Source organism: Larus michahellis, chromosome 17, assembly GCF_964199755.1.
Source record: "Larus michahellis chromosome 17, bLarMic1.1, whole genome shotgun sequence".
Classification (NCBI taxonomy): Eukaryota; Metazoa; Chordata; class Aves; order Charadriiformes; family Laridae; genus Larus; species Larus michahellis.
Genome location: NC_133912.1, coordinates 8,937,748 through 8,965,620, shown reverse-complemented (window position 1 = coordinate 8,965,620; position 27,873 = coordinate 8,937,748). Strand labels below are relative to the sequence as shown.

Below are 27,873 nucleotides of genomic sequence, written 5' to 3'. Positions count from 1 at the left end.
CAGGGCTGACGTCCCAGGCATCCCTTGCCGCCCAGAAATGCGAAGGCTACAGCCCTTGCCCCGGTCTTAGGGCCTGCAAACCCGTGTAGCTGCGTTTGGCAAAAAAGGCTGCTCAGAAACAACAGTCTTACAAAAGAAGGCTCTACATCAAACCCCTCCCTCAACGTCCAGAAAGCCAAAGCCCAACTCGCGCCGCTCACGCGGGTATGAAGTCAAGACTCAGCATCAGGTTTTGATTTCCATATAGTTTAATAAGTTAACAGGTTCAGCCATTACACAGCAATGGAATTCTTCTTCAACATTTACAAAGGTGCAAGAACTTCATTCATTTTGTCCGAAATAAGTCATATTATTCTCATCTCTTAAATAGCTACGCAGTTCCTTTTTTTTTTTTTTCCCCTCTAAACAATCTGGGGTTAAAATAATCCACCCAGAGAAAAGGCATCAAAGTACAAAAGAGCACGCACAAGGAGAGGCGCTAATTCAAATTCAGCATGGGTATTTGGTCCAGTACCTGTACGAGCAAGGAAAGGTGGTGTGGAGCCGTCATGCCTGTAGAAGGAGCTGCGATACTGCAAGTACACAAAGACCTTTTCCAGAAGTTTGACCACCACTGGGATTGTTACTCTATCATGACATTCACCGTGACCTAGGGGGAGGGAGGGAAGGAAGGGAGAACAAGGCAAAAGATCCCAAAACACGCAAATGCCAGACACCCAACGTTCAAGCATCTTGACAGCTACCCAGAAATGACTTCTCTGTAGGTTTCGCAAACAATGAACCGAGAGAAGTCATCACAGGAAGGAAGCGTCATCGCTGAAGACAAAAAAAGCGGAACAAAACCAGTGTAAGCATATGCTTTGCCATGCGCCCAGTTCTAGGCTAGGAACAGCACATGCCTGTGGCCCTCTTATACCGGGTTTCAAGTTTTCATTACGCTCCCCTCCACTGAATGGTCTTCTGAGTAGCTCTCTAGCCACATCGGCTCTCCTCGCTCTCCCTCTCTTCAGCCGGTCTGCCTAAAAACCCATCCTCAACTGAAAACCCAACTTGACATCGCAGCATGAGGGTGCTTGCAGGGGCAGAACCTGGACTTGCTTGCTCAAGTCTGCCCCTGCGGAGGCCCATGTAAGAAATATTTTGTGGACACCACAGAAGCGGGTAAGGCTGTTCTCCCGCCCCACCCTGCCATCCTCAGTCTCTTTGCCGTGTGCCCGGTGTTCGCAGAGTGTACTCTCATTCCAAGCGCATGCAAACACGCGTGCGATCCCTCTGCCCTCAAACAGGTGCCCTTCTAGTGCCCTCTCCAAGTATCAGGCCTCAGTCAGACACCCATCATGCTGGAGCCCACGGCACCCCCAAAACACCGAGGTTTCGCAGTTCCCCCCATTTCTTCCCACACCTGTTTTCTCTCGCCTCGAGAGGATAACCCTCATGGGCCGATGCTTCGATGGGCAGGCTCTTAAAAAGCCTTACCAAAACATGGGGAGAGGATGTATCCAGACAGAAATATACTTACAGGCATACTTACAGCTAGAGAAATCTATTTTCTTCAGAGAAGTAAAAATACACAGAATAGGTAAGTTCTAGTAACTCTGTTCAGCCAAAATAGAAAACAAACAAACAAAAAAAAAAAACCCACCAAAAACCCACAACCCCCAAAAATACATACTTTGGCTTCATTTACCAGTCACCATTTCTACTTGTATAGCCGGCAGCGAAACGCAGCATTTGGAACGCAGGCCCTCATAACCAGGGTTGAACTCCATCAGAAGCCTCCGTGCGTTCAAGCCCGCTGCTCTGCCGCTCCTCTTCCCCCACATACTCGGTAAAGAACTGATTTCACAAGGTGCAAATATTGAGCCTACCCTGAGACAACAACCTGGCAACTGCGGACCATTCAAGCTTAAAACGTTATCTGGTGGCCCGCACCGCACGCTGGGGTTGCTCCGTGGTGCCGGGCATAATGAAATGCCACAGACCCCGCAAGGGCACCGAGGTGAAGGCATGGGTATCCAGAAGTTAAACAGGGAAAAGCAAGTTTCAAATAGCATTTCTTCTGTCCTAAAGCTAGAAGCACAGGCAGGGATTAAATACAAAAGACATTTCTTTTCTTTCCATACAGACACATGGCAGGAATTGCCCATTTAACATGGCTAGAAAGGAATCCTTGGACTCCAAGGCCGGTGAGGAACTCAAGTTTTGGTTTTACTCCTAGCTTTCCTATTGCCTCCTTCCTTCGAGCCAGGCCAAAATATTCAGGTGGAAGTCTAGATACGTGTTTGTCGGACACAAACCTCACTCACCTTTTCCACCTCCTGTCTACAGCGACGAGGACATTGCGTGCTAGCCCTCGCAGCCCTCCTCGTGTACACGAGCTCCAGATTCACGCTTCAGAAGCGTGGGTGGGAGCCTCGGGCATTCACCTCCAGCTGCTCCGCACCGAGACAGCTCGAGCTGCTTTTGCGGCTTAAAGAATACAGGACTATTGAACGAGACTCATGGAAGGTCCTGTGGTAAACCCACAACTAAAGAGCTGCTGGCTCTTCTGAAAGTTCCTTTCCCTTCAAACGCACGCTTCTAATGCAAGGTTTCACAGCAATCCCACTAGAGAAGAGGTGCTGTCTGGGCTCAGCCAGCACTCCTCATTCAAAGCAACTTTGACACGGTCTTGAAAAAGAATAAAGAAAAAGCAAAAACGGAGCGTCAAGTACTGTTAGCGACAGAGGCAGAGTCGTAGCAGGGACGGTGCCAGAGAGAATGACAAACGGGAACCAAACCCTGAGGCTCCGGGAACAAGCGCGTGCCTGCGAAGGCCAGCGCCGCGTGTGACGCCGCACGGACCCAGCAAAGGAAGGACTGGCAGCCGCATCGCCAGAGGCGAGCTCCAGATTGCCAGCTTCCACCAGCGATGCAGCATGGAACCAGTCGCTCGCATTGAGGAAAATTATTTTCAGTGAGAAACGGTGCATGGAGCTGCAAACACAGCCACAGTACCGCGTGGGCTGGGAAAGAAACAAAGAGACGTGGAAGAGCTCAGGGATGACAGAAAGACTCCCGGACCAAACCAAACAGATGAAGAAGAGGTTCCTGGTCAGCCAGCTGGACCAGTCCGATTTCTCACACATGCCCTACCTCGTGGGGAATCAGCAGGAAAAACAGGGAAGAATCCCTCCTGCTGGCAAGCACCGGCACTTTCAATCCAAGCCCCAGGGGACTCTGGCCTTTCCTACCACCAGACACTTTGAAGAGACGCCCTGAAATTCCCACCTGTAAATCCTTTCACAGCGGCATACCAAACACATTCTGGTCTTTGGAAACGGCACGCGATGGCCGTTATCAGTAAGCCAGGATTTCTCCTTCTGAAGAACACGACACATTGTTTTATGCGCACCGTTAAGAGAACAGCTGCTTTTTCAGTTGGTCACGTCCTGCATAAGGTGGGGCAACAGTCCCCACCTCGGGAGGTACTGTAACGGGAGAGCAGAGCTGGTGAATCCAGCCAGGCCCAGGCGATTGCTCTTCAGCGGGGTTTTTCCTCCCCTTTGCCCTGTCTCCTTAACTCTACAACCCACAGGAGAGCAGGAGCTTCCGTTCAAACCAGGCGCATTGACAGGGCACGAGTGTTTCTCCAGAGAGCGTCGTTACGCTATCCAAACGGGGGCCCTGGGGATATCTGCAGTGTGCACGTGTCACGAGATCAGGAAACCCTTCATCTAGAAGGCCAGTCTCCTGCGCAAGGAGTCGATTTCCCCCTGCACATCTCCCCCGACGCAAGTACCAGCTGCAGAAATGCCTACTGTTTGAACATGGTGGATCAGGTTTGCTAGAAGAAAGGGAGCACCAGATGCAATCAAGAAAGGTTCCTTCTACTCCAGGAAACCCTTTCCATCAGTGAAAGCGTATAAATTCTTGCCTCTCTCCACCACGTGGCTTCAGGCTCCACGTCAGACTGCCCTTTCACTAGCATCACCCCATTCCCTGCTGTCCTTGCTGTGAGAACTGTGAGAGGCCAGGCGCTCCGTAGGTCTGGAATACCGCCTGGCACCCTGCCAGCAGCACCCCCAACCGCCCCCGAGGGAAAGGGTTCTGCTCATACAAGAGCTGGTGCAGGTGTGCAGCACGGCCCCTTCCCCGCTCAAGAACGCGGATGCAGGAGGAGGGCTGCGGCACTGACAGCACCAACCAGACGCTCTTGCAAGGGCCGGGGCTTCTACCAAAACTCGTCCAGTGGTTAAAATTTCCTTCTTCTTAGAGACTCCTTCCTTCATGAGTATACACAGAAAGCAGGCATCCCCCAGCACTGTCCGAAACGGAGACTGTTCCAGTGGCAGAGCCAGGTGGAGAACCACAGCTTGTTCTCCTGACAGCTCAAAGCCCAGGAACGCTTCGCCCCACACTACACCGCACCTCGGTCAGGTTACAGCCTCTGCACCAAGCAGAAGCAATGAGGGCATTTAGACGGCCAGTGACCGCATCACCCACTCTCGCTAACGAGCTGAGCGAGGCTACACCCCACATTTCTCGGCAATGTAGCCAACCCAGTCGTTTCTCGATCTTTAGCTCTGAGGGTTGCCACTTGAGAGGCCCCCCGCCCTGCTTTTCCAGAATGCACCCGGTGATGCCAGACAGCTACGCAGGCAGAGTTGCTTCCGCAGCTCCTGGGACCCCCGCAGGGATTAGCATGCCACCTGGATTTTCTGGGAGAGTGCGGTGGGGTAGGACAGTCGGAGAAGGCTAAGCCAAGGCAGACAAGCAGCCTAAGCCTGGGTTCGCCACCTCCACTCCCCAAATGGCGTAAAGCACTGGGGTGTCTTCCCTCAGCCAAGGTTGGAAGGAACTGGACTGCGGTCACAGATACCACGGAGTGGGAAGACGAGACTAGAAAAGGATCTCTGTGCAGTCTTTCCAACAGGCTTCTCCCTCCTTCAATTCTCACCTGCCGTTGTGCTGTCGCTAGCTTTGGGTTTGGATTTAGACTTGAAGGAGAAGCGCTTGATGAGGCGGCGGGAGAAGCTGCCAGCTTTCTTCCTGGTGGTGGAGTTGGCGGTGACGTTGGACAAGTCATCATGTGACTGGCTCAGGCCCGCTTCCTTCTGCTTGCTTCTTCTCCGGAAGATGAGCTTGGTGCCACTCCGAAGAAAGCTAACTGCAGAGACAGAAAGGAAGGAGGTGGAAACCATAATTAGTATCCTGCCCTGGTGAGTCTCGGGGGCAATAACACACCCGGCTGCTCTCGGATGAGCAGCAAAGACCTCTTCTGCCCCGCACAGTGGAAGCGCATGGCAGGTCGGCGAACCCCGGCTCCCGACTGCAAGGCAAAGCCTATGCTCAGGACAGACCGCAATACCAACAAGCTGCTTCACGAAGCACACCGTCACATGCCCCCCCTGCCTAAACCTCCTTTTACGCAACAACGTCCTCCCTTCGGTGGAAGTGTGCAGAATTTAGTAGAAAGCTAAGACTCATATGAATGGAAAACAAGTGAGAACGTCTGCATGTGGAGACGCCGGGAGGAGCACACAACAGGGAAAAGGCCTCTCGCACTAGACCATCTCAAGGACGCCCAGATTAGCCAGTCATCAAGCTCCTAGAACAACGGCCCACGGTTTCAGGAGACAACAGGGGGCTTGCTTTGTGTTTTCTTCCTTCTCTTCCCTGCCTGCCAAGTCTCTCAAGAATCCAGGCCGCACACCTTTCTACCTGCTGACAAGCAAACAAGGGACCACCACAGGTCAAACCGTACCTGGTTGTACCAGGGTACAACCCCCCAAAACTTGTCCCGCTCTCGTATTCTGAGCAATTGAGATTTTGGCTTGCACTTAGTTATGTAAGTTTGTAGCTAACTGAAACCGTCACGGCTACAAGCAGGTAAATACAAGGTGCGCTATCTGCCTCATCAACACTAGCCTGGAAAGCCCAGAACAGCAGCTCGGTCAGGGCAGGCCGACTCCGTTGTTTAAAAGCAAAGAGTTTGTGTGGACATCCTATGGTACCACAGGTCAGAGGCGCTACTACATTGATGCTAACTGAGAAAGAGAGAGGGCATCGAGGTCTGTACAATCCACATTGTCAGGTGGCCTCCATTCCCATGCCAGAGGCAGCTGAATTCAGAGGAAAAATCGTTATTTACGGACACGCGCCTGATCTGCAGACCCAGAGGCCAGGGAGTGAGAACAGGTTCTTGGGAACATGGAAACTGCACAGGGCTCCCATCTAAGAGAGCACAGAGACCGAAAAGGCCACAGGAATCAGACACCTGCAAAGAGAGGAGTTTGGAAAGTAGAAGGGAGGCAGGCTCTTCCACACTCCAGCAGAAACTGCTCTTTGCCATGCTGAAAGCTGCCCGCAGCCCCTGCGTTCGGGTGGGAAACTCAGATATCACGTTGTCCTCAATACAACAGGCTAACGTTAGCTCACTTCTAATGGTTCATCCTTACCTTTGTGATCTTTCAAGCTCCTGGTCTCAAGGGCTCCTGTGGAGCCAGTTTCAGACTCAACATCTTCCACCGATGGTCTCTCAGAGATGTCCGATCGCGTTGTCTCATCCAGCTCCTGACTGGCCCTTTGTCCTGATGGCGACGCTTCCAGCAGCTGTGATGATTCAGTAGAATCATGCATCTGGTCAGCTGCACGCTCTGCTGCAGAGTCCCCATACGCTGTGGCCTCCAGGGACGCAGCATAACCCAGAGAAAGTGCCATTTCATCTTGAGCGATAGGTACCTGCAGGGGGGTTAGAAGGTCAGACAGACAGGAAGAGAGGGTCTAAAGGATGGCATTCATCTCCTTTCTTCCATCCACACCTACATATGGATGCTCCTGTTCCAATCACCCGTGCCAGACCGCACCGATGCACAGTCGTCACTCTTTTGCTGAAATATACAGGAATGCGGCCAATTCCAAAGCATTCCGCAGCACATCCCTCACTCCCATAGGCGAGTCCAAGGAGAACTCCTTAGATTCTCCAGGAGGTTCCCAAAGAGCTACGGCAGCAGCCTCCCTTTCTGCGGCTGCCCTTCGTGAACTCCCACCGGCAGCTGCCCTGAAGACTGGCAAGGTACCTTTGACACTTCCTGGGAAGCAGCGACAAGCTGCAAGGAAGCAGTGAAGGGATTCTGCCGAGCAAGTCGTCTGTGCTGGAACCTTCCCAGACTGGTCCCTAAAGGACAGGGTCATTTCACGCACGCGCCCCTAGAAACAACCTCCCAGATTGGAAACGGAGCCCCCTAACTACCAGATACCTTGGAAACTCCTGAGATGATCAGTGTGCTACGTTTTGTTGGAGTCTTCTTGGCAGGCTTGTTATTCGTCTCAGTCAGCTGTCTGATCGCCGTCTCGGCCACCGGATCCAAGCCATTGGGCATATGGCTATCCCCTGAGCACAAGAAAGATGTCAACGCTTGAGGTAGCAATCTTCAGCACAGGCAAGAGGTCACTTGCTGACCGCAATGCTTGCAATAGGCAATGGCACGTGCGCAAAGGCAGAGAACAGAATTTATTACAGACTTGCCCGAATAAACCAAAGGAAGGAAGCTCCATATAGCTTTCCCACTAGGCATATCATTAAAATACCCTTCCCGCTCAATTAAGACTTCCAAAGACTCCCAAGAATTTGGGCAATCTTGGCCACACACCGTCAAAACGGCCGCAGCGCTCCGTTCCAAAGTCAAACAGAGCCCCGAGTAGAGGGTGAGCAAAGGTCTTTGGGCCCAGGTAGCCTAGAATGTTCATGTCGAGAAAGGGGACACCCAGAGTCATGGACTGGATAGCCAAAGTGGGTTTTCTTTTACCCGGCCCCACCCGCCACCACCCCTACGGCCCTGCCTTCACTGGGGCACATGGACGTTCTCTTCTGCAGTAAACGCAGACGAGTTCGGCCACCCACATTCAGACTGCCACTCTCCAAGAAAGGCTGAAAACACAGTCACTCCAGTAAGAGCCTGGGATTTCCAAGCACTTACGGCTACCGCTGGGCAAGGGTCCGCGAGGGCAGCCGCTCTCCAAAAGCACTGTTGTCTTCTTTTCAGTCACTTCCACCTTGGAAGGCGACCTCGATGGTGAATCTTCACAGTGACAGGGAGGCAGAGAGACAGAGACACCAGTAAGCGCAGCTGAAGCTTAGGCAACTTCACTACTGTATCGTGGTCCCCTATGCACACCCCCAAAAGACTCAAGTGCGCACGAAGAGCCTGCAGAGGCTCTCTCCATGAGGCTTTGCCGCACTGAAGCGGTAAGATGCCTATTGGAAAAAGACACATGAAGCAGCCCCATCGTCAGACCCCGTTCATGCTGTTTCCCAGCCCCACCTCATGGACTATCCACCACCACATTCATCAGGACATCAGACCGCAAGGAGCAACAACCATTAGTAAGCAAGGTCAACACGCTTTCAGCTCTGCATCCAGCACATACAGCTTAACTTCTTTAGCAGTGAAGAAAGTAGAGGAAAAGTGGCAAAACGCTTAGCCCGACATCAGGCAGGTATGCATGCAGCAGCATACATGTTTGAGTCAGGACTTCCCGCCACCAAAGTCTGTCAGAGAGGCTCGTCCCTCTCTCACCTTCCCCCAAACACAGGGCTGCATCAATTCCCTCCCCCAAGGCTACACGTGAGTCTCCAGCCAGACGCGAGACGCTAAGGGAATGGCAACGATGGCCACGTTCCGACCCAGAAGCCAAAAGCACCACACAAGGTGCGAGTCTGCAACAACCACAGCGTACGATGGCTGAACAGTTTTGCTACTGCCCGCATGAGCGGCACAGGGAAGACCATGGCTGAGTCTGCGCCCCAATAGCAGCCACTCGTACAAGACACCTGCCACAAGGCAGCCTCACCCAGTTTGCAGTCTGCCTTGGGCCGGGACTGAATCGTGGTGACAGTAGTCACGATGGTGCCATCGGGCATGATGGTCCGGTCCATCTCCACCTTCTTAGTGGGGGTGATGCTGGTTCGCAGAGACGTGGCGTGCTGAGCATTCAAAGATGCAGAAGACTCCTGGAACAGCAGCTACAAAGAGTAACGCACAGCTCAGAGAGGTTCTCCTCCTCCCAGATGGAAAGGCAGGCATTTGGGTGACGAAAGCTACTGCTCTGGGCACCAAGGAACCATCCCCGCTACAATGTCGGCTGAATGGAGGGAGGCTCAGAAACCGAGGGCCAGGCAACACCTCTCCTCCGCCTAAGGGTCTGCCCGTTCCCTGCCATGAGCCCAGGCCTAATCACACATGTCTCCAGCTAGAGGCTTGCATTGCGAACGCTTCCAGAGCACGCGTTTGTGCCAAGCATGTGGAGTCCTGAGCTCACCTCTAATATAATAGTAGCTTCAGCTGCCAGCGACCGCCCAGCTGCTGGGGCCAGTGAGCAGACCTGTCTCCCGGATGGTTGTTTGCCCACAGAATCAAGTAAAAGTGTGGCATGTGCCAGCAGCACATCTGCAAGAAACAGGAAAACAAAACTCACCGCGTGACCTCGGCACCTCAGATGTCTCCCAGCCAACCCAGGCTGCTTTTGGGAAGCAACCCCATGGGCCAGGGAAGCAGATCCCCACGACTCTGGGTTTGAGGGGGGGGAGGGAGCGGGCAGCGCTCCTCCGCTCCTCTTCACCATAAAGAGGTGGCCGTTGTGTGGCCTCCATCAGAAATAGGTGCTGCGGTTAGTCCCTGACCGAGTACAAATGAACAGACTTAAGAGCCTTCTGTAATGTTCTACCAACACCCAGGGGCAAATCCCCGCATCCCTCTCCCCGCTTCAGAGCGGAGACAAGTGGGCCACGGGAACTTCCCAGGTACCAAAAAGGTCAGAGTAAGAGCATTTCACTAAGAAGAGACTCCAGAGTTACTTCACGCAGTCAGAGGCCCACATAAGGTTGGATATGAAAAATCCTTTGCAGCGTTCATCACACACAGTACCAACACAGAACTACCACAGGCTCAAAGCAGAGGAAGTCCCTTAGTCATTTTTGTCTCCCCATCTTACGATCCATCTTACAGCTGCCTGTACTCACTTCCCCCTCCGTCGTTGTTCCTCAGCACCTGTAGCTTCAGCTCTTTACTTCTAGGTCCCAACTCCCTGTTGAAACACAAAAAGACGGGCTGGTATCACGCAATCTTTGCAAAACGGCCACAGAGCGAGCAACTCCATTCCGTATCTTGCCTCCCTCAAACCTCACACGCCTCGTCACCTTTTCCAAAGCTCCAGTAACACCTGTGCTATTGTGGACGACATGACAAGGAGCAGCAAGTTACACAGAAGAGAACTCCGGTTCATGTCCCCTGAAGGGCTGTGTAGGCTGCCACAGGAAGATGAGAGTGTGATCTGTCTGCAAGGCTGAGATTTGCGCTCCAGGCCTTCTGCACCTGCCGCTCCCACACGCTGCCCACGATCAGCACTTCTGCCCACCCAGTTAACACACAAAGTGTCCAAGGCAGCAGGAAATATGTATGCAAGCTGGGGCCGGTCACCGGGATGGGCAGCCTGGCATGTGGGCAGCATAAACACACCCTGCAGAGCAGGCTTCACCTCTGCGCCGTCTGCATCAGTTACCACAGCACAGTAACGACACCCAGAGACCACGCTGGTCTGCCTCTGCTGTGCCAGCCAGGAGGAGCGCAGACACTTACAGAAAGAGCTCCTCATTCCACTCCACCTCCGCTGCAGCACCAGCACTGCCAGCTGTCACTGGCCTCGTCCGCTTCTGCTGCGGGGGGCTGTCTAGCTCTGCCACGCAGCGTATCTCCCCCGGTCCTGCAACGGAGGGACAGAGCGCACGCGCGTGCTCGTCAACACGAGGCAGCGTCTCATTGGATGCACACCCCTCTTTTCCATTCAAACCCACCCAAAACAGCCACTCGCTCCAATCTCACCACCTGCGCACCTTCCCCTGCAGATGAGCAACGTTTTCACGCTTACCTCCCTTCCCCTGGCAGCCCAAGTTCAGCACTCGAAGATTCCGGAGCAACAGCTTAGAACCCAGAGGGGCTGCTGCTACTCCGGACGGGGACTCTCGAGTCAACTTATTGCTGGGTACCTGAGAAATGATGAGAGCGAGACCGATGCCTTATCGTTCACTCGCCAGCAGACAGCAGCAAGACGCGTGATGTTTGTCCTCACATCTACTAAGTAGCTCCTCACACCAACAGAGGGCAATACCCACAGAGCCATCAAGAGATGCTGCAGGTTCCTCAGGCTATTCTGGTGGGCCCACATGTTACTTCAGACGGGAAATTTAAGGCAGACAGGAAAAGAGACAGACGAGAACATGCTTGCTGGCTACCAGATGGGCAACTGAAGACGACAAACCACGGACCATTCCACGCCTGTAAAGGCTGCCCTGGACAGAGCCTTGTTTTCAGAGCAACAAGAGAGACTGCCGAAGTAGGGATGCCTCTCAGGCAGTCTGGCTCCACCTCAACACAACTGGCGCTCAGTGTTCAGGAAACAAGGTACAAAGAGAGCTGCCCTTCAGAGTAGTTTCTACTTATCCCTCCTCCCCATGCCACAGCACCCCAACTCCTGTGACAGCGCAGGTCAGGATGTGGCTGTCACCCAGAAGCGAGTCTCAACACTTGGATTCCTGCCTGAGCACGGGCCCTCAGAAGTCCCCTGTGGCAGTGTTTGAGGCACAAGAATGACATGAGGAGATCGCCTTACCACACCGGCTCCAGCGGTGCAGGCCTTCAGGTTCACCATCATGGCTGGCTGCGTGCTGACAATGGTATCCTCGATCAGATCTTTTATGGTGGACAGATCCGCTCTCCCTTCATTCTTCTCTCCGCAAATCAAAGAGGAAATGCAGGAAGGTCATAACAGGGCAGACATATTTTCTCCTTATACAGCTCCAACTGCCTCTCAAGCTTTTAAGACGCTAAGCGGTCTTTCTCCTGGTAATAACCTCCCACTTACTCTTCCCGTATCCTGTACTCGCTCTTCCCAGTGCTTAAAGCTTCTGTTTAACAGCTGCAGGCAAATGTAAGCTCTCTAAACGAGATAAACTAAGCCTTGACATCTGTAGACTACCAGTTGCAAATTTTGACAATACACCTTTTGGTTTCCCACGTCCTCACCGCTTTGCGAGATGGTACTACCATACTTTTGGGAGAATAGCCAAACTCCTACAGCTACTCAGGATAAAGCAACACAAGTGTCAATAAAACAAACAAAACAACCAATCTATTTGGATCACAGAAGATTCACCTTGTTAAACCTCTAATACCCACAGGTTCTGCACACTAACCTCTCAAAAAAGCCCAAAACAAACAAACAAAAACCCCACAATCCACCAAAACACCCCAAACAAACCAACCCAGCTCATTTTGCAGCCCTACATCTGACAACAGCAGGAGGACCTACATAGACAGACAGCCTTTTTTGCTACACACACTCCCATTCAGCTGTTACACCAAACTCGGACAACAGACATCAGTACGGCTTCGGCCCTCTTGAGGATGCGCTGTTTTGAGAGAGCTGAGCGAGTATCGATTCCAGGGCAAAAGAATCCCCTCCCTCGCCCTGAACGGCCATGACAGCGAGTTGCCGATCTCTCCCCTCTGCAGCAGCCTTCCTCCTGGCTCAGCCCCTGTTTTTGCCCCTCCTGCCCTTCCTCCATGCGAGTCCAGCCTCCCACTGTTTGCTGCTCACCTCGCGAAGTTGAAGTCTCGGAACAACTGAAAGATTCAAGTCTGGTCTGTCCTTGAACGTCCACGACACCAGGAGACCTTCATTCTGTATCTCCTCCAAGTTGATCTCCACCTGGCCCAGAACAAAAACTCATAGTCAAGAACAGTTTCTCTTTCCATTAGGTGCTTTTTGCCCCACTTCAAACTCAGCAACTGAAAAGTCCTCGCACCAGTGCAACAATAAGAGACAGAACGTAAGAACATGAGTGGTCCTGAGCCTATGGGAAGTAGCAGCTGCAGAAGCCTCATCACTCCATAGCGAGATCTGGCTTCCTCGCTGCCCTTGGATGCCCAGGCACCATTAGAGGGAAAAACGACAGGTTATTTCTTATGCTGAAGAAAAAGCCGTCAGGACAATCCAAAAGAGCAACCTGAGCACTGACACGCGATATTTACTGAGCTACAGCAATGAACCACTGCCAAACCTAAGCACGGCCATTTATAAGTCAGAAATGCGTCTCTAGGAGATCATCCTCAGATTGAAAACTCCTCCAGGTCACCCATAGTCTGCAACGACAAAACAGACTGTACACCATCCTTGTAGTTCAGTTGAAAAGTTGCACACCCATATGCCCGAAAGTCATCCTTAATGCAACAGACAGGAACACGACCACACGGGAAGAACTCCTGGCCCGATATGTCTAGTAAAAACAGGGGAATGAAATTTAACATAGTTTTAAAGTAACTGACAGACTAACATTTATTTACTGTGAACACAGAGGGTCATCAGTCAAAAGCAACAGATCCGGGACACGGTAGCCAGGTAAGTAACAGGTCCATAGAAGAGACAAGGAACATTTGGGAATACCATACTTGAAGCATTCCGACCAACGGGCACATGGTAACCTCACCAGCGTTTCACAGAGCAGCAGCAAGACATCAATTAGAATACCACATGCAATTCTCTACAAGAACAATCAACCCAAAACTTCATCGGGGCAGACAAGGAGACCTAGGAAGCGCCACTGAATAGAGGAGCGATTTGATGAGAGGTGACAAAGGCCACCTGGCTCCCAGAGACTACACAAAAATGAGAAATGACCGCAGCTGCTGCCCACAACTAGATCAGCAGCAGGAGTGCTCAATGCCGAGGGGAGCCATTTAACCGACCACAGAATGGAGGCACAAAACCAAACCAGGATGGATCTGATAAATGTAGGTTGAAAATTTTAATAAAGCTTCTGACAGCAAAAGGGTTCTGGGACAACCTTCCAACTGCAATACCTGCAGTAGCATGAGACTGGCTGCTGTCACCGCAGAATTTTAATTTCACTGTGTCTCCCTATAGTCAAACGAGCGCACAGTCCCCAAGCAAGATACTGTCTCCAGCGTCACGCCCTTCTTCACCATGGGAACAAAATCGTATCCCAGAGAAGAAAATCCAGCCAGAAAGTGACTATAGAGTTACCACCCATGGCGATTTCACAGAGCTTCTCTTCTGGAAGAAACATCTCCAATATTCAACACAAAAAAAAAAAAAAAAAAGAAAATATTTATCACACTGTTGTGAATGTATCAAGGGGAGCACTGACCATCAAACCACTCTGCACAATGGATTTCTTTTTCACACCAACAACCATAACACCACCATAATTACACATACAGACAGGACTCATCTTTCCCTACCCATCACACCGCGAGGGAAATTGAACTCTGTGGACGTTTTGCTTTTTAAACACACGCTTAAAAACACAGTACAGAATGCTGCCATGCCTCAAACCTCTCTGGATTTTGTGGCAGCTAAGCGACATAGCTGAAACCTGCAGAACAAGACTCCTAAAACAGGACTTAGCACACAGATCGGGAACATTTGCCACCCTGCCAAACATTAGTGACAGCACTCTGCTTCTTCCAGCACAACGAGGCCTTCGTTTGCACTAAATGGCATCCTCCTTCCTCGATCGGTGCGGGGCCGGGTCAAAGAACAAGTTCAATGGCTAACTTTTTACGACTGTTACCTGAGCCTGCAGCACAGCCAAAGTGACATGATAGGTGTCCACAGAAACAGCAACTGGGGACTGCTGAGTAACAGAGACAGGGAATTTCACACCTTCAGCAGACAGACGGCAGTATAGCACCTGGAGAGAAAAGGAGGGAGATGAGTTCGTGTCCTTGGTGAAAGGCAGCCATGCGACAGCAAAACCTCTAACAGCGACAGGCAAGGTTGACCCATCATGGCAGGAAAGAAATACCGGGCTTACTCCCAGACCTAGTTCCGCGCTGCAAACCTGCCATTTCAGACTCTGTACGTGAGGCAGTAAAGACGTATCGGTGACAGGAGCTCCCTTCTCCTCCCCACTGAAGGACCCCGATGCTGGGGCTCAGCACCCATACGCCCCAGCTCCACCAACACACCTCCCCCCGGGGCTCTCCCAGAGCTCACCAACACGCAGCCCCAGAGCTGCAATCTCACAAGCCCATTGACAGGCCTCTGAACTCAACAGACCGCGCCCAAAACTTCCCCAGCTCCACCATCCCCATCAGCAACCTCCAAAGAACACGCCGTCAAGTCAACAGAGAAACACCGCACCGTACAATTCAGAACAGGAAAACTTTACCATGCTGTGGTCTGACTGTCCCTTGCACGTCACACAACTTATATTTGCAGTTGGTGGTAACTGAGGACCCTCTTCAAATGTGATCTGCACTGAACTCTACAAAAAAAAAAAAATAAAAAAAGAGAACTCTGTTAGTTCCCAGTGGTCAAGGTATCCCAGATAGTTTCAAAGAGGACGAATGATTCTGACGCAGGGCCCCAGAGATACTCTGGTCCGTTTCCATAAATCCAACTGTCACGCAGAACCATCGCACGCTGCAGTTCTACCCACCTTGGCTTGTCCGTACAGAGAAAGGGAACGAGGTCTGCAGACAAGGCTTAGACTCACAAACACGACATTAATTTCAGACAGGCAAGCCCAAACGAGAACGGAAAATTGTTCTGGATAGCAATCAACTATAAGTGAAGTGCCTTAACCCTTCTTCATTGCAGAAGCTTTGCTGTTTCTCTTCTCTCTCCCCTCTCTGTGCTAATCCTGCCCTAAGTAAACCAAAAAAACCAATCAACGACAACAAAATCAACCCTCAGCATATGGTACACTGGCTCCTGTGCTTGACTTGTTCCCTTTTTCCACCCGCTCCTGGTTTACTAGATTACAGTCTCCACTGTGGAAGCATCCCTCTTCTTTGTTTATTTCCCCGTATAACAGGGCCGGTTCATTACGGAGAACCCTTCTCTGGAAACACAAGGCTGTGAGCACACCTGCACGAAACCTGTCCCTCAAAGATTCCCCTCTGCGCACAAAGGGCAAAAAGAGAGAGCAAGCAGGCAATCTGAGCACAAGGACACGACCGTTTGCCAAGCTGCTCGTGTTTTAGGGCCAGGGTGACTGAGCGAGAACGTGAAGGTGTGGGAAGCTGCACCCTTGCTCTAGTGAATGAGACTGCGCGCCGCCACCTCCATGCAACAGAGAGACCCAGGCGACAGGAGGGTGGAGGGGGCTCTCGGATGCTAATCTGGCCAGAATACATACTACAACCCGAATAGACGCTTGCCCACAAAACATTAGTCCGGACGCGTGCCCTCCTCTCAATGCAGGCATGAGGCAGCTCTCCCGGTGACCAAATTTCAAAACTGAAAGACTTAATGGAGAAACCAGTCAGACCACTCCCCGCTGCTTCACACCAGTAATGCCTGCTGTTTCTCCTAGCAAGCCTCCTCCGCCAGAGCCGTGTTCGCCCACCTGGGTCAGTCCAGATTATCACATTAGGCCTTTCTCTCCGTGACCAGAACCTTTGCCCAATGACTCGAGTACATAACCATCAGTGGCAAACCGCTGCCCTGTTGTTCCCAACACGTCAGTCTCACTCAACCGGGACGCACTGGCCAACTTCAAAGTTCCTCAGCCTACTCAGAGTGAACAGCATGCACAAGGTAGCATGAATCTAACCCCAGTGCAGGGAGAAAACACAGAGGAAAAATACAACAAGGAGGGTACCGCATGCTTGAGAGGCAAGTCAGTTCCTTTTAAGCCTTTGACCAATTTTAAGGCAAATAACTTGAAATCTGAGTAGGAAATATGAAATACCAGCTGCTAATGTTTAAAGATCATTTAAGCATTTAAAGAAAAAAGCGACGCCTGGTGACTGAAGCCACCATCTCGACTACCAGGGATGAGAATGAGACACTGCTGGGAGGCAGACCGACCCTCATCTGCCCACTGCCATCTCCCTTGGATCATGCTCCTCGCAGGATCCACCCGAATTCAGATGCTGTTGCGCTCGGACCACAAATGCGCTCCTATAAAGCTCCTACCACATACTTCATGTTCTCACGTTCACCATGATTCAGAAACACAAGGAAACACGGGCAAATCTAGACCTGAGATTAGGACATATTCTTTTAAAATTCACCAAGCTGAAAGAAGCCATGCAGAAACAACACAACCACAGAAGGAAACAGACTATCAAGGAGGAAGCATCTGTGCAGCGTTCCTCCAGGACTAGGACTCTAGAACGCCAGCCTCCCTCTATTATCCTTTTATGGTGAACCATGAGACTTCCACCACAGTTTAGGCATTTTCCTTTCCCTTTCTTGCGGCTACGCACAAGGGAAAATGAGACAGCCCACTCAGAGGATGGTAAAGATAGCTCTTGAACAGGCAATCAAGACAGGAATCTACGGTTCTTCCCCAGCCACACCAGCAAACCCGTGAAAGTGGGCTTATAAATCTAAGGGCCGAGACCCTCCACCATTCTGTGTCCACATCGAGAGCCTGACGTACTCACGACCATCTGCTCCTCCCCAATAATCAAGCCTAGCTTTGCAGAGCTGCCTTCCCATACGGCTTTTTGGCAGTTGATACAGCTAAAATTAAAAAAATATGACAGCAAAAGGAGCTAAGAATAAGTCTACCCAGGAGAAAGTGAGATCGCTCGCTTCTAAGCATAAACCTATCCCCGGCTCCCCTTGGGACTCAAAAGGGGAGCAGGGCTGGAGTCAGACGGGGAGGGGGAAGGAGCCGCTGTCAATCGCGGTGAGCGCTGTCAGCCTTATGTCCCTTCCCTCAAGCGGACCCAAGAATAATTTCGTAGGAGACAGGGACTGGGGGGGTGTGTGAGGGAGCTCGGGAATGCCTTTTACCACCGAGGCTAGTGCGTTTTCAGCAACAGAATTGCCACTGATTCTAAACAGAGGTTTACCCGAAAACCACATTGCACCACAAGAAAGGAGAAAAGCTTCAGGATCTCGGCAGATTGCAGGACTATGCTTTACACAACTTCATTAAAAGAACAAAACAAACAAAAAAAACCCCTAACATACCCCCAGCCCAAAACAAGTCTGTTTCGTAGCCTTCAGAAAGCGTGCACGGACTACACGGAGAAGACTGCAGTCCACCTGAGGCTGACTTCTCCTAATTGCACTGAACTTCTTTTACAAGACCTCTCTCAGTCGCCAACAAATAAGCACAGGCAATTGACAACATCAAAGGAAATTAAAAAAACAAAGAATCAACAGAGAAGGAATGACCGAATTCAAAAAGCAGGCCCAGCTGACAGTTTGACAGTTAACTTGATCTTTATCCCTGCGTCTGGCAGATAACTGCACCTTTGTGGAAAGATGCGTTTTTCCACAAACCTCTTGGGAACAGAGCACTCGGCCTCTTGAAAACCCGTCAGAGCATAAGCTCATCCTAAAAGCAACGAACAACTTTGAGTACTCCATCCTTTGACACCATCAGAACCTGAACAGGGAAACAAAGATCCGTTCCCATTTTCTAACGCTAGCCAGCGGGAAAGAGAGACCAGGTGCTACTACACTTCTGTTAAAAAGGACAATTTCACTTATCACAAGTAGCAACAAAGGAAGAACTCCGCCAACCTTTCCAAGTCAATCTAACAAGGCAAAGGAGGAGGTGCGAAGTCACGCCACGCACAGAGAACCTTAGATGGGAAAGCAAAGGACTGAACACAGTGGAAAAATAAAAAAAAAAATTCTTTCTTCAAAAGGAAAACAATAAAAACCAGCCAAGGAGCATCAGTGAGACCAGTCCAATGAACCAAATCTGTCCAAAACCATGTCAATAAGCAACACCCTGTTTCAGGAGCAGGGTCTCTGACACATCTTGAAATAGGAAGACGCAACATACGTAAGACAAGTAACATTTGGAACAAGTCAATTCCCTAATCCATCTGTAACAGGCAGAAAATATAATTCAGCAGGTAAAAACATCAGCCGAGTAACAGGGGTCTGCAATCCTACACAGGCTGACCATCCGCATTCATGCCTGCACAATACTTGCAGAGGCTGATTCTACGTATTTCTTACGAGAACAAAACTTGCCACGAGACACGCTGCTCTCCCAAGTCGTAATGCACAACCATGTCACCTTGTAGAAGTGAGACGACAAAGTTTCCCAAGAAACTCTTTGTTCCCACCTGGCCAACACACGGGGTACCAGAACCAGGCAGTACCGGCGATGATTTTCTTCACAAAACCTTAACAGTCTCTGCTAAAAATCCACGTTACCCAGTCTTAGGTGACTTCATACATCCTTTCAAAAGGAGCAGTGGACAATATTTTTAAACATTCCGGGTCCTATGATACTCGACACCAGTGAAATAAAAACATTCCCAGTCCGAGGCTGGAAAAAGGAACAGAGAAGTGGGTTATTATGCACAAATATCCCATTCTGGTTATTTTGTACTTCCTAATGCCAGGAGGCAACCGTCATCTAAAAATAATCACAGCCCTTGCTCTGCGCTTTGAAGGAGCTCATTTGATTAAATCCTTTCAAAAAGGGTTCTGCTCTCTACAATTAAGGACTGCTGAACTTCAAGAACACCACACTTAACCTACGCAGTTAAGATTTGTTGTGTCTTGGGCAGTTACTTTCAAGTGCAACTGCTTAACGAGCCTTACTAACCCATCTGCTCTCAAGATGCCAGACAGCACACTATCTACATTAGGCAGGAAACGTAAAGGCAAAAACTGAACTGCTCCGGACTTGCTGATGAAGCCCTCCTTCAGTCACACTTCATAGAGCACCCATTCAGGTTCTGCAGCCTTTCTTCAAATGGCTGCATTTAAAGGACTTTCCCGAAAAAACAGACAGGTACCGTGCTGGTGACACATAACAAAACCAAGCATTTCTTCCAAAGCTGCCTGCCTCAAAGATCCAATTTCTTCATCTCACCCAAGCGAGTTATTATCAGGGGATTACAGTGAGGCAAATGAAAATACAGAGGAACAAAGAGCTACAGAATGTACGCTGGAAACACCACTGCACAAACACTCCCAAAGGAGCTAAAGTCATAATGTTACCTATGGGGTTAGACTTTACAAAGCCTGTTTCGCTGCTACACCTAACAATGGCTGGGGGCAGGTGGAGTAATAATTTCCCATTCCTCCCCACCTCCCAATGGCCTGATCTTTCCCACATGGTTGTGCTGCACCAAGAGACCTGCTGTTCTGTCCTGCCTCTAGCCCAGAACTTAACTCACTGTGTCAAAACCGGAGAGAGCTTTCCAATCTTGTTGGAAAACTCAAGCGGAGGCTCGCATCGCATTCTTCAAGACTTTAATTTCCTTTTCTTCAAGCGCGTTAGCTTCGTGCTAACCTTTTTCAGCTCTTGATTTTCCCACGCAACTTAACAAAAAGACTCCCCCCTTCCGTTCACGCGACAGAAGAGGAGAAGGCTGCGGCAGACTTTGGACCTCGGCTCCTGCGGGCAGAAGCCCCAGCCCCGCGGGCGGCGCAGGCTGCTCTGCGGCTCTTCCCACACGGGAGCAGCGAGGCCTTTTCCCCTTCGTGAGCTTCAGAACTACCACGGCAGCGCCGGGAGACTGGCGGGGACAGACACCAGAAGCGGCCGAGGCCGAGCCCCCGGCCAGGCAGGCTTCCCCGCAGCCGGCCGACAAAGCAGCCGCCGCCGCTCCCCCGCCGCCGCCCGCCCGGGCCCCGCCGTACCCCGTGCCGGCGCGCCTGGCCGTTGAGGGCTCGCACCCAGGCCCGCTGCCACTGCTCCCGCAGGGACCGGAGGGCCAGCAGCGCGGCGAGCAGCGCCCGGGCCCCGGCCTCCTCCGCCGCCGCCCCGCGCCGCCGCCCCGCCCGCGGGCCCGCCGACCGCCAGTACTGGAGCAGCCAGGCCGCGACGGTGAGCAGCGAGGCGGCGAAGAGCAGCACCAGCGCGGCCCAGCCCGGATCCGGCCCCATGGCGGCTCAGGGCGGGCCGGCGGGCGGGCCGCGGCCCGGCCGCTGCCACCTCCCACCGGGAGGCGCCTGCGCACGACCGCCGCCCCGGCCCCCGCCTCCTGCCGGCGCTGGGGCGACCCCCCGCGGCCCGGCGGACCCCCACCCCCCCCCGGCTCCCCTCGGCTCACCGGCGACGGGGCGTCCGCGGGCACCGGCTGCGCAAAAATAACCTCCTGGGGCTCCGACAGCCCTTACGACTCCCCCAGCAGCTGCAGACCTCGAGTAAGACGCTGCATCGGGTCTCGTTCCGCTCCGTTTATGGCTAGAAAAGGAAAAGCGTTGTCACGTTATAAGTAATAAGGTCTGTCACCACTGGTACCGCACCTTCGTTTCAGTGGGCAAAATCAAAGAGAGGTACTTCCACGTATTGTGCCCTGCTTATAAATATTTTTTCCCCTCTATTTCGTTATCTTCTGGGATGGTTAACGTTTTGGTCCCTTTGGAGAAGAGGGTAAGGAGAAGCGTTGTCCGCTGCTCTCCTGAAAGCCTTTGAAACAGCAGCAAACATCCCAGCCACGCTGCAGACGTTGTTCTCACGAGGGCAACAGCTGCTTCCCTCCAGAGAAGAGTGAAGGGACCGCGTCCAAACACGAAGTTTAACCTTGTATTCCTAAATGCATTAACACTGTAAAATAATCAAAGGCACGGGAAGAACATCTTAGCGACAGTTTTACGGTGGTAAGGAGGTCTTTTTTTCGGCCAAAACAGTTCAATTTCAGTCACCCTAAAACCATACAGAAACTCTGCAGAATTCATGGAATAGTTTCACCTGGTTTTCCTCAAGTTAAATTTTTTTCAGAAACCCCGCAGTGTGGAGGGAGGTCCTTCCCCTGCTCCTTTTACCCAGTAGCTCGGGGGTTAAAGTACCGTTCCAGGACCATTCCATAGCGGCTCCCTGGGCTAAAGCATTTTAAGCCGTGCTGTTACCAGACCGCCCGCCGGCGCTGCTGCCCGCACCCGGCCCCGGCCGGCGGCCTCCGCCAGGGCCAAAGATGGCGGCTCCCGCGCATCCGGTACCTCCTCTCCGGCGTCCGGCTGGAAACAGGGGGCGGGAGGCGCCCGGCCCCGCTCCGCGCCCTTGGCAGGGGCAGCGCCCGCTGCGGACATGGCGGCCTGGCCCGCCGTCCCCCTCCTCATCAACCTCGGCGGGTCGCTGCTGGGCTTCGCGGCCACGCTGACACTGATCCCGGCCTTCAAGGACCGCTTCCTCGCCGCCCGGCTCTTCGGCGAAGACCTCAACAAGGCCTCGCGGCGGCCCGTGTGAGTAGCGCTGCCCCGCCGGGCCGGCGGCGGCCCCGGGCCCGCGGCCGGCCGGGCTGACTCCCCGCCTTACCTCCCTTCCAGCCCCGAGGCGCAGGGCGTGATCAGCGGGGCCGTGTTCCTCATCATCCTCTTCTGCTTCATCCCCGTGCCCTTCCTGAGGTGCTTCGTGGAAGAGCAGTGCGCGGCCTTTCCCCACGACGAGGTGAGGCCGGCCGGCAGCACGGCGGGCACCAGCAGGGCACGGGCACCGGTAACCGGGGTCCCATTCTCTGTCCCGCAGTTCGTGGAACTCATCGGTTCACTCCTTGCCATCTGCTGCATGATTTTCCTGGGCTTTGCAGACGACGTGCTGAACCTGCGCTGGCGCCACAAGCTCCTTCTGCCCACCATGGCTTCCCTCCCGCTGCTGATGGTTTACTTCACCAGCTTTGGGAACACGACCATCGTGGTGCCGAAGCCCTTCCGGGTATTGCTGGGCATGCACTTGGACCTAGGTAAGTTCCGAACCACCAGAAGCCGCCAAAACTCACCGAGATCGCTGGGCAATGGATCCTCGGGCAAAGCAGGAAGCGAGCGCTGGGGCGAGTTGGAGCGGGGCCTGCTTCACCTGCGAATACTAAAGCACTTGCTCGCTCTGATCCGCAGGTATCCTCTACTACGTGTACATGGGCATGCTCGCGGTGTTCTGCACGAACGCCATCAACATTCTCGCCGGAATTAACGGAATCGAAGCAGGGCAGTCGCTGGTGATAGCTGCTTCCATTATCGTGTTCAACATTGTGGAGTTAAATGGTAAGGAAGATAACATACGCATTTTCGAGTGCAAAAATCAAAGGGAGATGGAATCTAGATTTCAATAGCTGGTATTACTAAAAATCAACCAGCCCTGCCTTATCACAAACATATTTTTTTTCCTTTTTTCTATAGGGGATTATCGAGATGATCACATTTTTTCTCTCTACTTCATGATTCCGTTTTTTTTTACCACGCTGGGGCTGTTTTACCACAACTGGTAAGAGGATGGACATTCATTGTTTCTTCGGAAACATCCTTTCCCTTTACTTTCTCCCTTTTCAAACAAAAAACCTCCCCACACTTACTGATGCGCAGGTGGGACGCTGGAACGTAGAACCAAGAAAGCCAAGAACTGACAAAGCACCGATGCACTGGTAGCTTTTCTTTTTATTAGAACAATTCTAGTCATGCCGGCTCACCAAAATGCACAGAATATGCTCCCTCGCAGGTCTCGCTAGCTGTTTTTTCATACCTTATTCGCTGCAAGTCAGGTTGTGGGTCCCAGTCCCGCAGTTCTTAGCATAAATACCCGCAATTGTTGTTCTTACTGCATGGATCTGCTGCAGTTCACTCTTGGCGCCCGACCTGCCGTGTGGGAATACGTTCAGTGGTTAGAAAGTGTTTTTTGCAGCAACAGCCATCATTTGCCTTTCTGCCCTGTGGATTGCAGGTACCCGTCGCGAGCGTTCGTTGGGGACACCTTCTGCTACTTTGCTGGCATGACTTTCGCCGTGGTGGGGATCTTGGGGCACTTCAGCAAAACAATGCTGCTTTTCTTCATCCCGCAAGTGCTCAACTTCCTCTACTCCTTGCCTCAACTCTTCCATGTCATTCCTTGTCCCCGTCACCGGCTGCCGAGGTAATGTACCCGAGTGACCTATATCGGGACCACAGGTTGTGCCTTTTATCTCCAGCACCAGCTTCTCGAGAAAGGTGGTGGTAGGAGCCCTTTTTAAAAGCCATCCAAGTAAGCTTCATGGTTAAAAGTTATCTGGCTCGCTCTGCCAGCTGTGGTCAAGTCATGCAGGAGAGGTTTCTGTAAGAAGTTAACTTTTCTGACCACCCCACCCTCCCAGATACAAGAGAGTGATTTTTAGTAGTGTTAGAGTATGGTTTTTCTCAGCTCCAAGACTGAGAGAAATTGATACAGGCTGCTTTTAATGCTGTTGCAGTGGGATCTGCTAAGATTTCAGAGCAGCGAGCGTTCTGTGGCACTATGCCATATCAGCAATTTTTGCTCCACATATTAGAGTCTTCTATTTTATTTTTACAACTACGAAGCTTTATGGGTATACTGGGGCTGTGGTGGGGAGGAATCTCCTCCCGACTGAGCCCAGTCTGAGGGACTAGGTATCGGCAGCTGCTGTTAAGCATATTGGATTATTCCTGCTTTTTGCACCACCGGAGTTCTCTCTCAACTACTCAGCTATGGCTCTAAGTCTGCTTACATAGGACCCCTCTGTCTCCTTGCTCTATCCGGACTAAAATTCTAATGTTTCTTTTAGGCTCAATCCTAGTACAGGGAAGTTGGAGATGAGCTACTCCAAATTCAAAACTAAGAGCCTCTCTGCCCTGGGAACATACATTCTGAAGGTAATAATCTGGAAAACGTTCAAAATCCAGGTGCATTTTGAGGTGGTGATCAAATGCAAGAGGAAGAGAAGGGGAGGGAATGTAAAACTTTTGGGCTCGCTAATTATTTCCTGGCTCAAATACAGAAGAAACTATTCTGCTTAGTCTGTCACCGTTCCTTGCGATCACTTGATTGTGTTAACGGTCAATCTTTCAGAATAACCACGTGTAGCAGTGGCCCAGGACCATCATGAGCCTGTCCTGTAAGAGCATGAGCCAGGCTTCAGGGATGGTACAGCAACAGGGATCTTGAGCAAAACCAGCCGGTGAGCACCAAACGTACCTGGTGAAATAGCGTGCAATATTTCTTTCCCCAGGCAGTCAAGATCCTGCACATAGTAGATGTGAGGAGTGGAACGGATGAAGATGGCGAATACACAGAGTGCAATAATATGACGCTTATTAACTTTGTTATAAAGCTGATCGGACCCACCCACGAGCGAAATCTCACACTCCTGTTGCTACTCATTCAGGTTAGACAAATAATTCCTCCGGTAGAAAGGCGTACTCTGCAATAGAAACAGATCCAAATCAGGCTCAAGGGGAAAGGGGGAAGTAAAGTATCACGTTCTTCACACAAGATGCAGTCGAGCTGAGGAGAATCGGAGGTTTACATAGCTCAAGGAGGAAACATCCCTCCCTCCTGGAGGCTGAACAGGGCTTATCAGACTACGTTGGGGCTGGGGGAGGACGGGGAGTACATACCACTTGATGTTGAGCCCAGTCACAGCAGAGAAGTCTTGGCAGCGCCTTCTTGTAAGGATGCTGAATTGCAGCTTTGACGCAAGGTATTTTGCATTACAGACCATAGGGTTTACGGTATAATACAGGCTCTTTAAGAAGGAAAGCGTTGTTCCCAACCGTTCACCTTCTCCCCTTGTTCTCACAGTGTGACTGTGTGCAGGCACACGCAGAAACCCCCTGCAGATAACTACAGTTCTCAGACAAAGAACGAAGGACTCTGGCCAGACTTCTGCCTTTCATCTTTCTGTACCTGAAACCTTTAGCCTAAGTGTTGTTATTTAATGAAACGACGCATGCTGGAAAGCATAGCAAATCCACCTGGAAAGGAGGGATCTGCCAGCCTGTAAACTATTTAACACTGTTTCCATTCTGTCTGATTTTTATCTAGGTCCTGGGCAGTACGATTGCGTTTTCAATCCGGTACCAACTGGTGCGTTTGTTTTATGACGTCTGACGGGGCTGCTGGGAGCAGGGGATAGAGATACCTGCCAGTTGATTTTCTCCAATTGCTGACCAAATGATTCAACTGATCTTACTCTGGCCCTCTGAGAACCTCAGGACACCTGCCAAAATGCAAGCAACTACTCTGCGTGGGCCGGCCTTGAACTGTAATTTTTTTTTTTTTTTGTACGTGGAAGGCTTTTGTCCAATTCTGCTGACAAAAGAGAGTCTCTGCTACTTGGACATTACGGTTCCTGGGAATACTGGGAAGTAAGTGACCCAAATGTTTACTCACAGCACTTAGGGAAGGTGGGAAAGGTGAAATCTCTGTACATCTAACAAGCACGTTACCGTTCCCCGAGAGAGAAAACGGAAACTTCAGTTTCAGTGAGAGTCTATACAGGAGAGCAAGTAAACCAGAATCCTCTCCTGATTTCTCCAGTCCTATCTTTGGTCCGTGGACACAGAGTAACGTTATAAACCATACTCAAAACTCAGAGCGCTCTGAGAATAAAATAACTCGTGGTACCCTTTCCCCTTCAGTGCTTTGCCTTGAGAATATTGACAGGCAGTGAAACCAGGTTACACGGTACATCTCTGGCCTTCCACGCTGCTAGGAGGCTGATCATTTCTGCACTAGACTCCCTCCTCTTTCGCAGCTCCCAGGAGTGTTCCTGCCGAAGGGCTTTTATTTCTGAACATCTTTATCATCTGTCTTCCTGCCTTCCTTTTTGGAACAGGACACATCTGGAACAGGCTAGCAGAGTAAGGATCGCTGTGTCCTTGTCTAATGGAGGACATCAGTAAAAGCCTTTTATTATTGTGGAACTAAAACCCTGCAAGCTACAATTACCTTTTCCTCAAATACAAGTCGTTATATAGCAGTATCTGGCACCATAGTGCACCACAGAATTGCTGCCTACCTGACAGAAAAAAACCCACATAACAGCCATCGGAATACCAGGCTAAAGAGTCCGCTTGAGAATACCAGGAGCGAAAAGCAAAACAATGTAACAGCACAGACAGGGATACTGAGATGGGTGACAGCAGAAGTTGCGGAGTCCCGTACTTTAATGGACACAAGGCCGCTGCACTTCCACACCCTCAAGTCCAGCCAGTAGCAAGGCTGGGAACGTGTTCCCGGTAGGCAAAAACACACATGTCCAGCAACACTGATCAACACAGAAGACACACAGCACTCAAACGTGAATGGGATGAGCGTCCAAATCCTCTTCCTCCTCTCTAGCCAATCAGTTTGGAAGGCTACTAGTATATTCATACAAACACATCTGTGTACGCATGCACATTTCGAACCCCTTCTGTAGCTGGCCTTAAACGCTGTCTGTCCAGTAACTAACTGCTGCATTTCCTGGCACCGGGGCTTACGAACACCCGAGGTCCACAATGCTACTCTACTTGCTGTTACTCAAATCTTTTCACCTAGAAAGCAGAGAGAAATTAATCTCTGCTAACTGATCCAGATGTGTGGCATTCCAGTAGCCAACTCTGATGCCCACCCCGTTTTTCTCCAGTAAGCTGGCTTAGGCCTACCTCCAGTCAGCAACCTGCTGACCCTGATCTCTCCCGTATCTGGCACTAGACACCTGGCTCCAAAACCTGTTATTCTGCTCACTTTAGTGACCACACGCACCGGCATTCCACCATAGCCTGGCCGCCCCTCTGCACATGCTCCAGTATTCCCGTTTGCTGGTACCACAAATACACTGGCACCTGTTCCCTGATGTCTGTTGCTGCCATTTAGTCCTCCGGACATACATGTACGCAGAGGGTTGACAGTCCCCTCACCCTCAAAAAAAAAGCTAGAAATGGAGTTTAGTGAGACAGGACAGACTGCAAAGATAAAGGCTACCACCCAGCAACATGTTCATGCATGACCACCTTCTTCACCCCACTTCTCCTTCTATCTTCCCATGTTTTTTCCTCCTAGTCTGCTTTGACTTTTTCCCTGCTTTTGGTGCTTCCCTTGAACAACACAAAAATACATCTCACACGTTCCCACAATCCCCTAAAAAGTATCTCACGGTCGCTGCTCTCCCCCCGTGTGCCACTGTA

General features: G+C 51.3%; 2 protein-coding genes across 3 annotated transcripts; one reads left to right on the top strand and one right to left on the bottom strand.

Moving 5' to 3' along the window:
- Positions 1-234: 234 nt before the first annotated feature.
- Positions 235-21,890, bottom strand: C2CD2L (C2CD2 like). Of its 2 annotated transcripts, none has more exons than XM_074560887.1 (15): positions 21,054-21,890; positions 15,233-15,328; positions 14,633-14,752; positions 12,637-12,747; positions 11,650-11,763; positions 10,909-11,026; positions 10,620-10,743; positions 10,004-10,068; positions 9,304-9,431; positions 8,836-9,007; positions 7,962-8,063; positions 7,242-7,375; positions 6,441-6,723; positions 4,940-5,149; positions 235-649 (listed from the first exon to the last, which is right to left on the bottom strand). In XM_074560887.1, the coding sequence occupies exons 2-15, from the start codon at positions 15,233-15,235 to the stop codon at positions 417-419; spliced, it is 1,917 nt and encodes a 638-aa protein (XP_074416988.1). In that variant the 5' UTR covers positions 15,236-15,328; positions 21,054-21,890; the 3' UTR covers positions 235-416. The 2 variants fall into 2 exon arrangements, with proteins under 2 accessions (XP_074416988.1, XP_074416987.1); XM_074560886.1 differs by lacking the exon at positions 21,054-21,890 and adding an exon at positions 20,641-20,911.
- Positions 21,874-26,342, top strand: DPAGT1 (dolichyl-phosphate N-acetylglucosaminephosphotransferase 1). The gene is made up of 9 exons (XM_074560891.1): positions 21,874-22,185; positions 22,270-22,390; positions 22,469-22,682; positions 22,834-22,980; positions 23,116-23,200; positions 23,654-23,842; positions 24,489-24,576; positions 24,933-25,088; positions 25,748-26,342. The coding sequence occupies exons 1-9, from the start codon at positions 22,031-22,033 to the stop codon at positions 25,811-25,813; spliced, it is 1,221 nt and encodes a 406-aa protein (XP_074416992.1). The 5' UTR covers positions 21,874-22,030; the 3' UTR covers positions 25,814-26,342.
- The last annotated feature ends 1,531 nt before the right edge of the window (positions 26,343-27,873 follow it).

What these genes read in the sequence shown, in the direction of transcription:
- C2CD2L (XM_074560886.1), bottom strand. Translation starts at nt 20,886, where the DNA reads ATGGGGCCGGATCCGGGCTGGGCCGCGCTGGTGCTGCTCTTCGCCGCC. An exon ending in TGGAATGAGGAGCTCTTTCT is followed by an intron (nt 10,069 to 10,619) that starts GTAAGTGTCTGC and finishes GTGTTTCAACAG; the next exon opens with GGAGTTGGGACCTAGAAGTA. An exon ending in AAGCTACTATTATATTAGAG is followed by an intron (nt 9,008 to 9,303) that starts GTGAGCTCAGGA and finishes TACTCTTTGTAG; the next exon opens with CTGCTGTTCCAGGAGTCTTC.
- DPAGT1 (XM_074560891.1), top strand. Translation starts at nt 22,031, where the DNA reads ATGGCGGCCTGGCCCGCCGTCCCCCTCCTCATCAACCTCGGCGGGTCG. An exon ending in AAGGCCTCGCGGCGGCCCGT is followed by an intron (nt 22,186 to 22,269) that starts GTGAGTAGCGCT and finishes CCTCCCTTCCAG; the next exon opens with CCCCGAGGCGCAGGGCGTGA. An exon ending in TCCTGTTGCTACTCATTCAG is followed by an intron (nt 25,089 to 25,747) that starts GTTAGACAAATA and finishes ATTTTTATCTAG; the next exon opens with GTCCTGGGCAGTACGATTGC.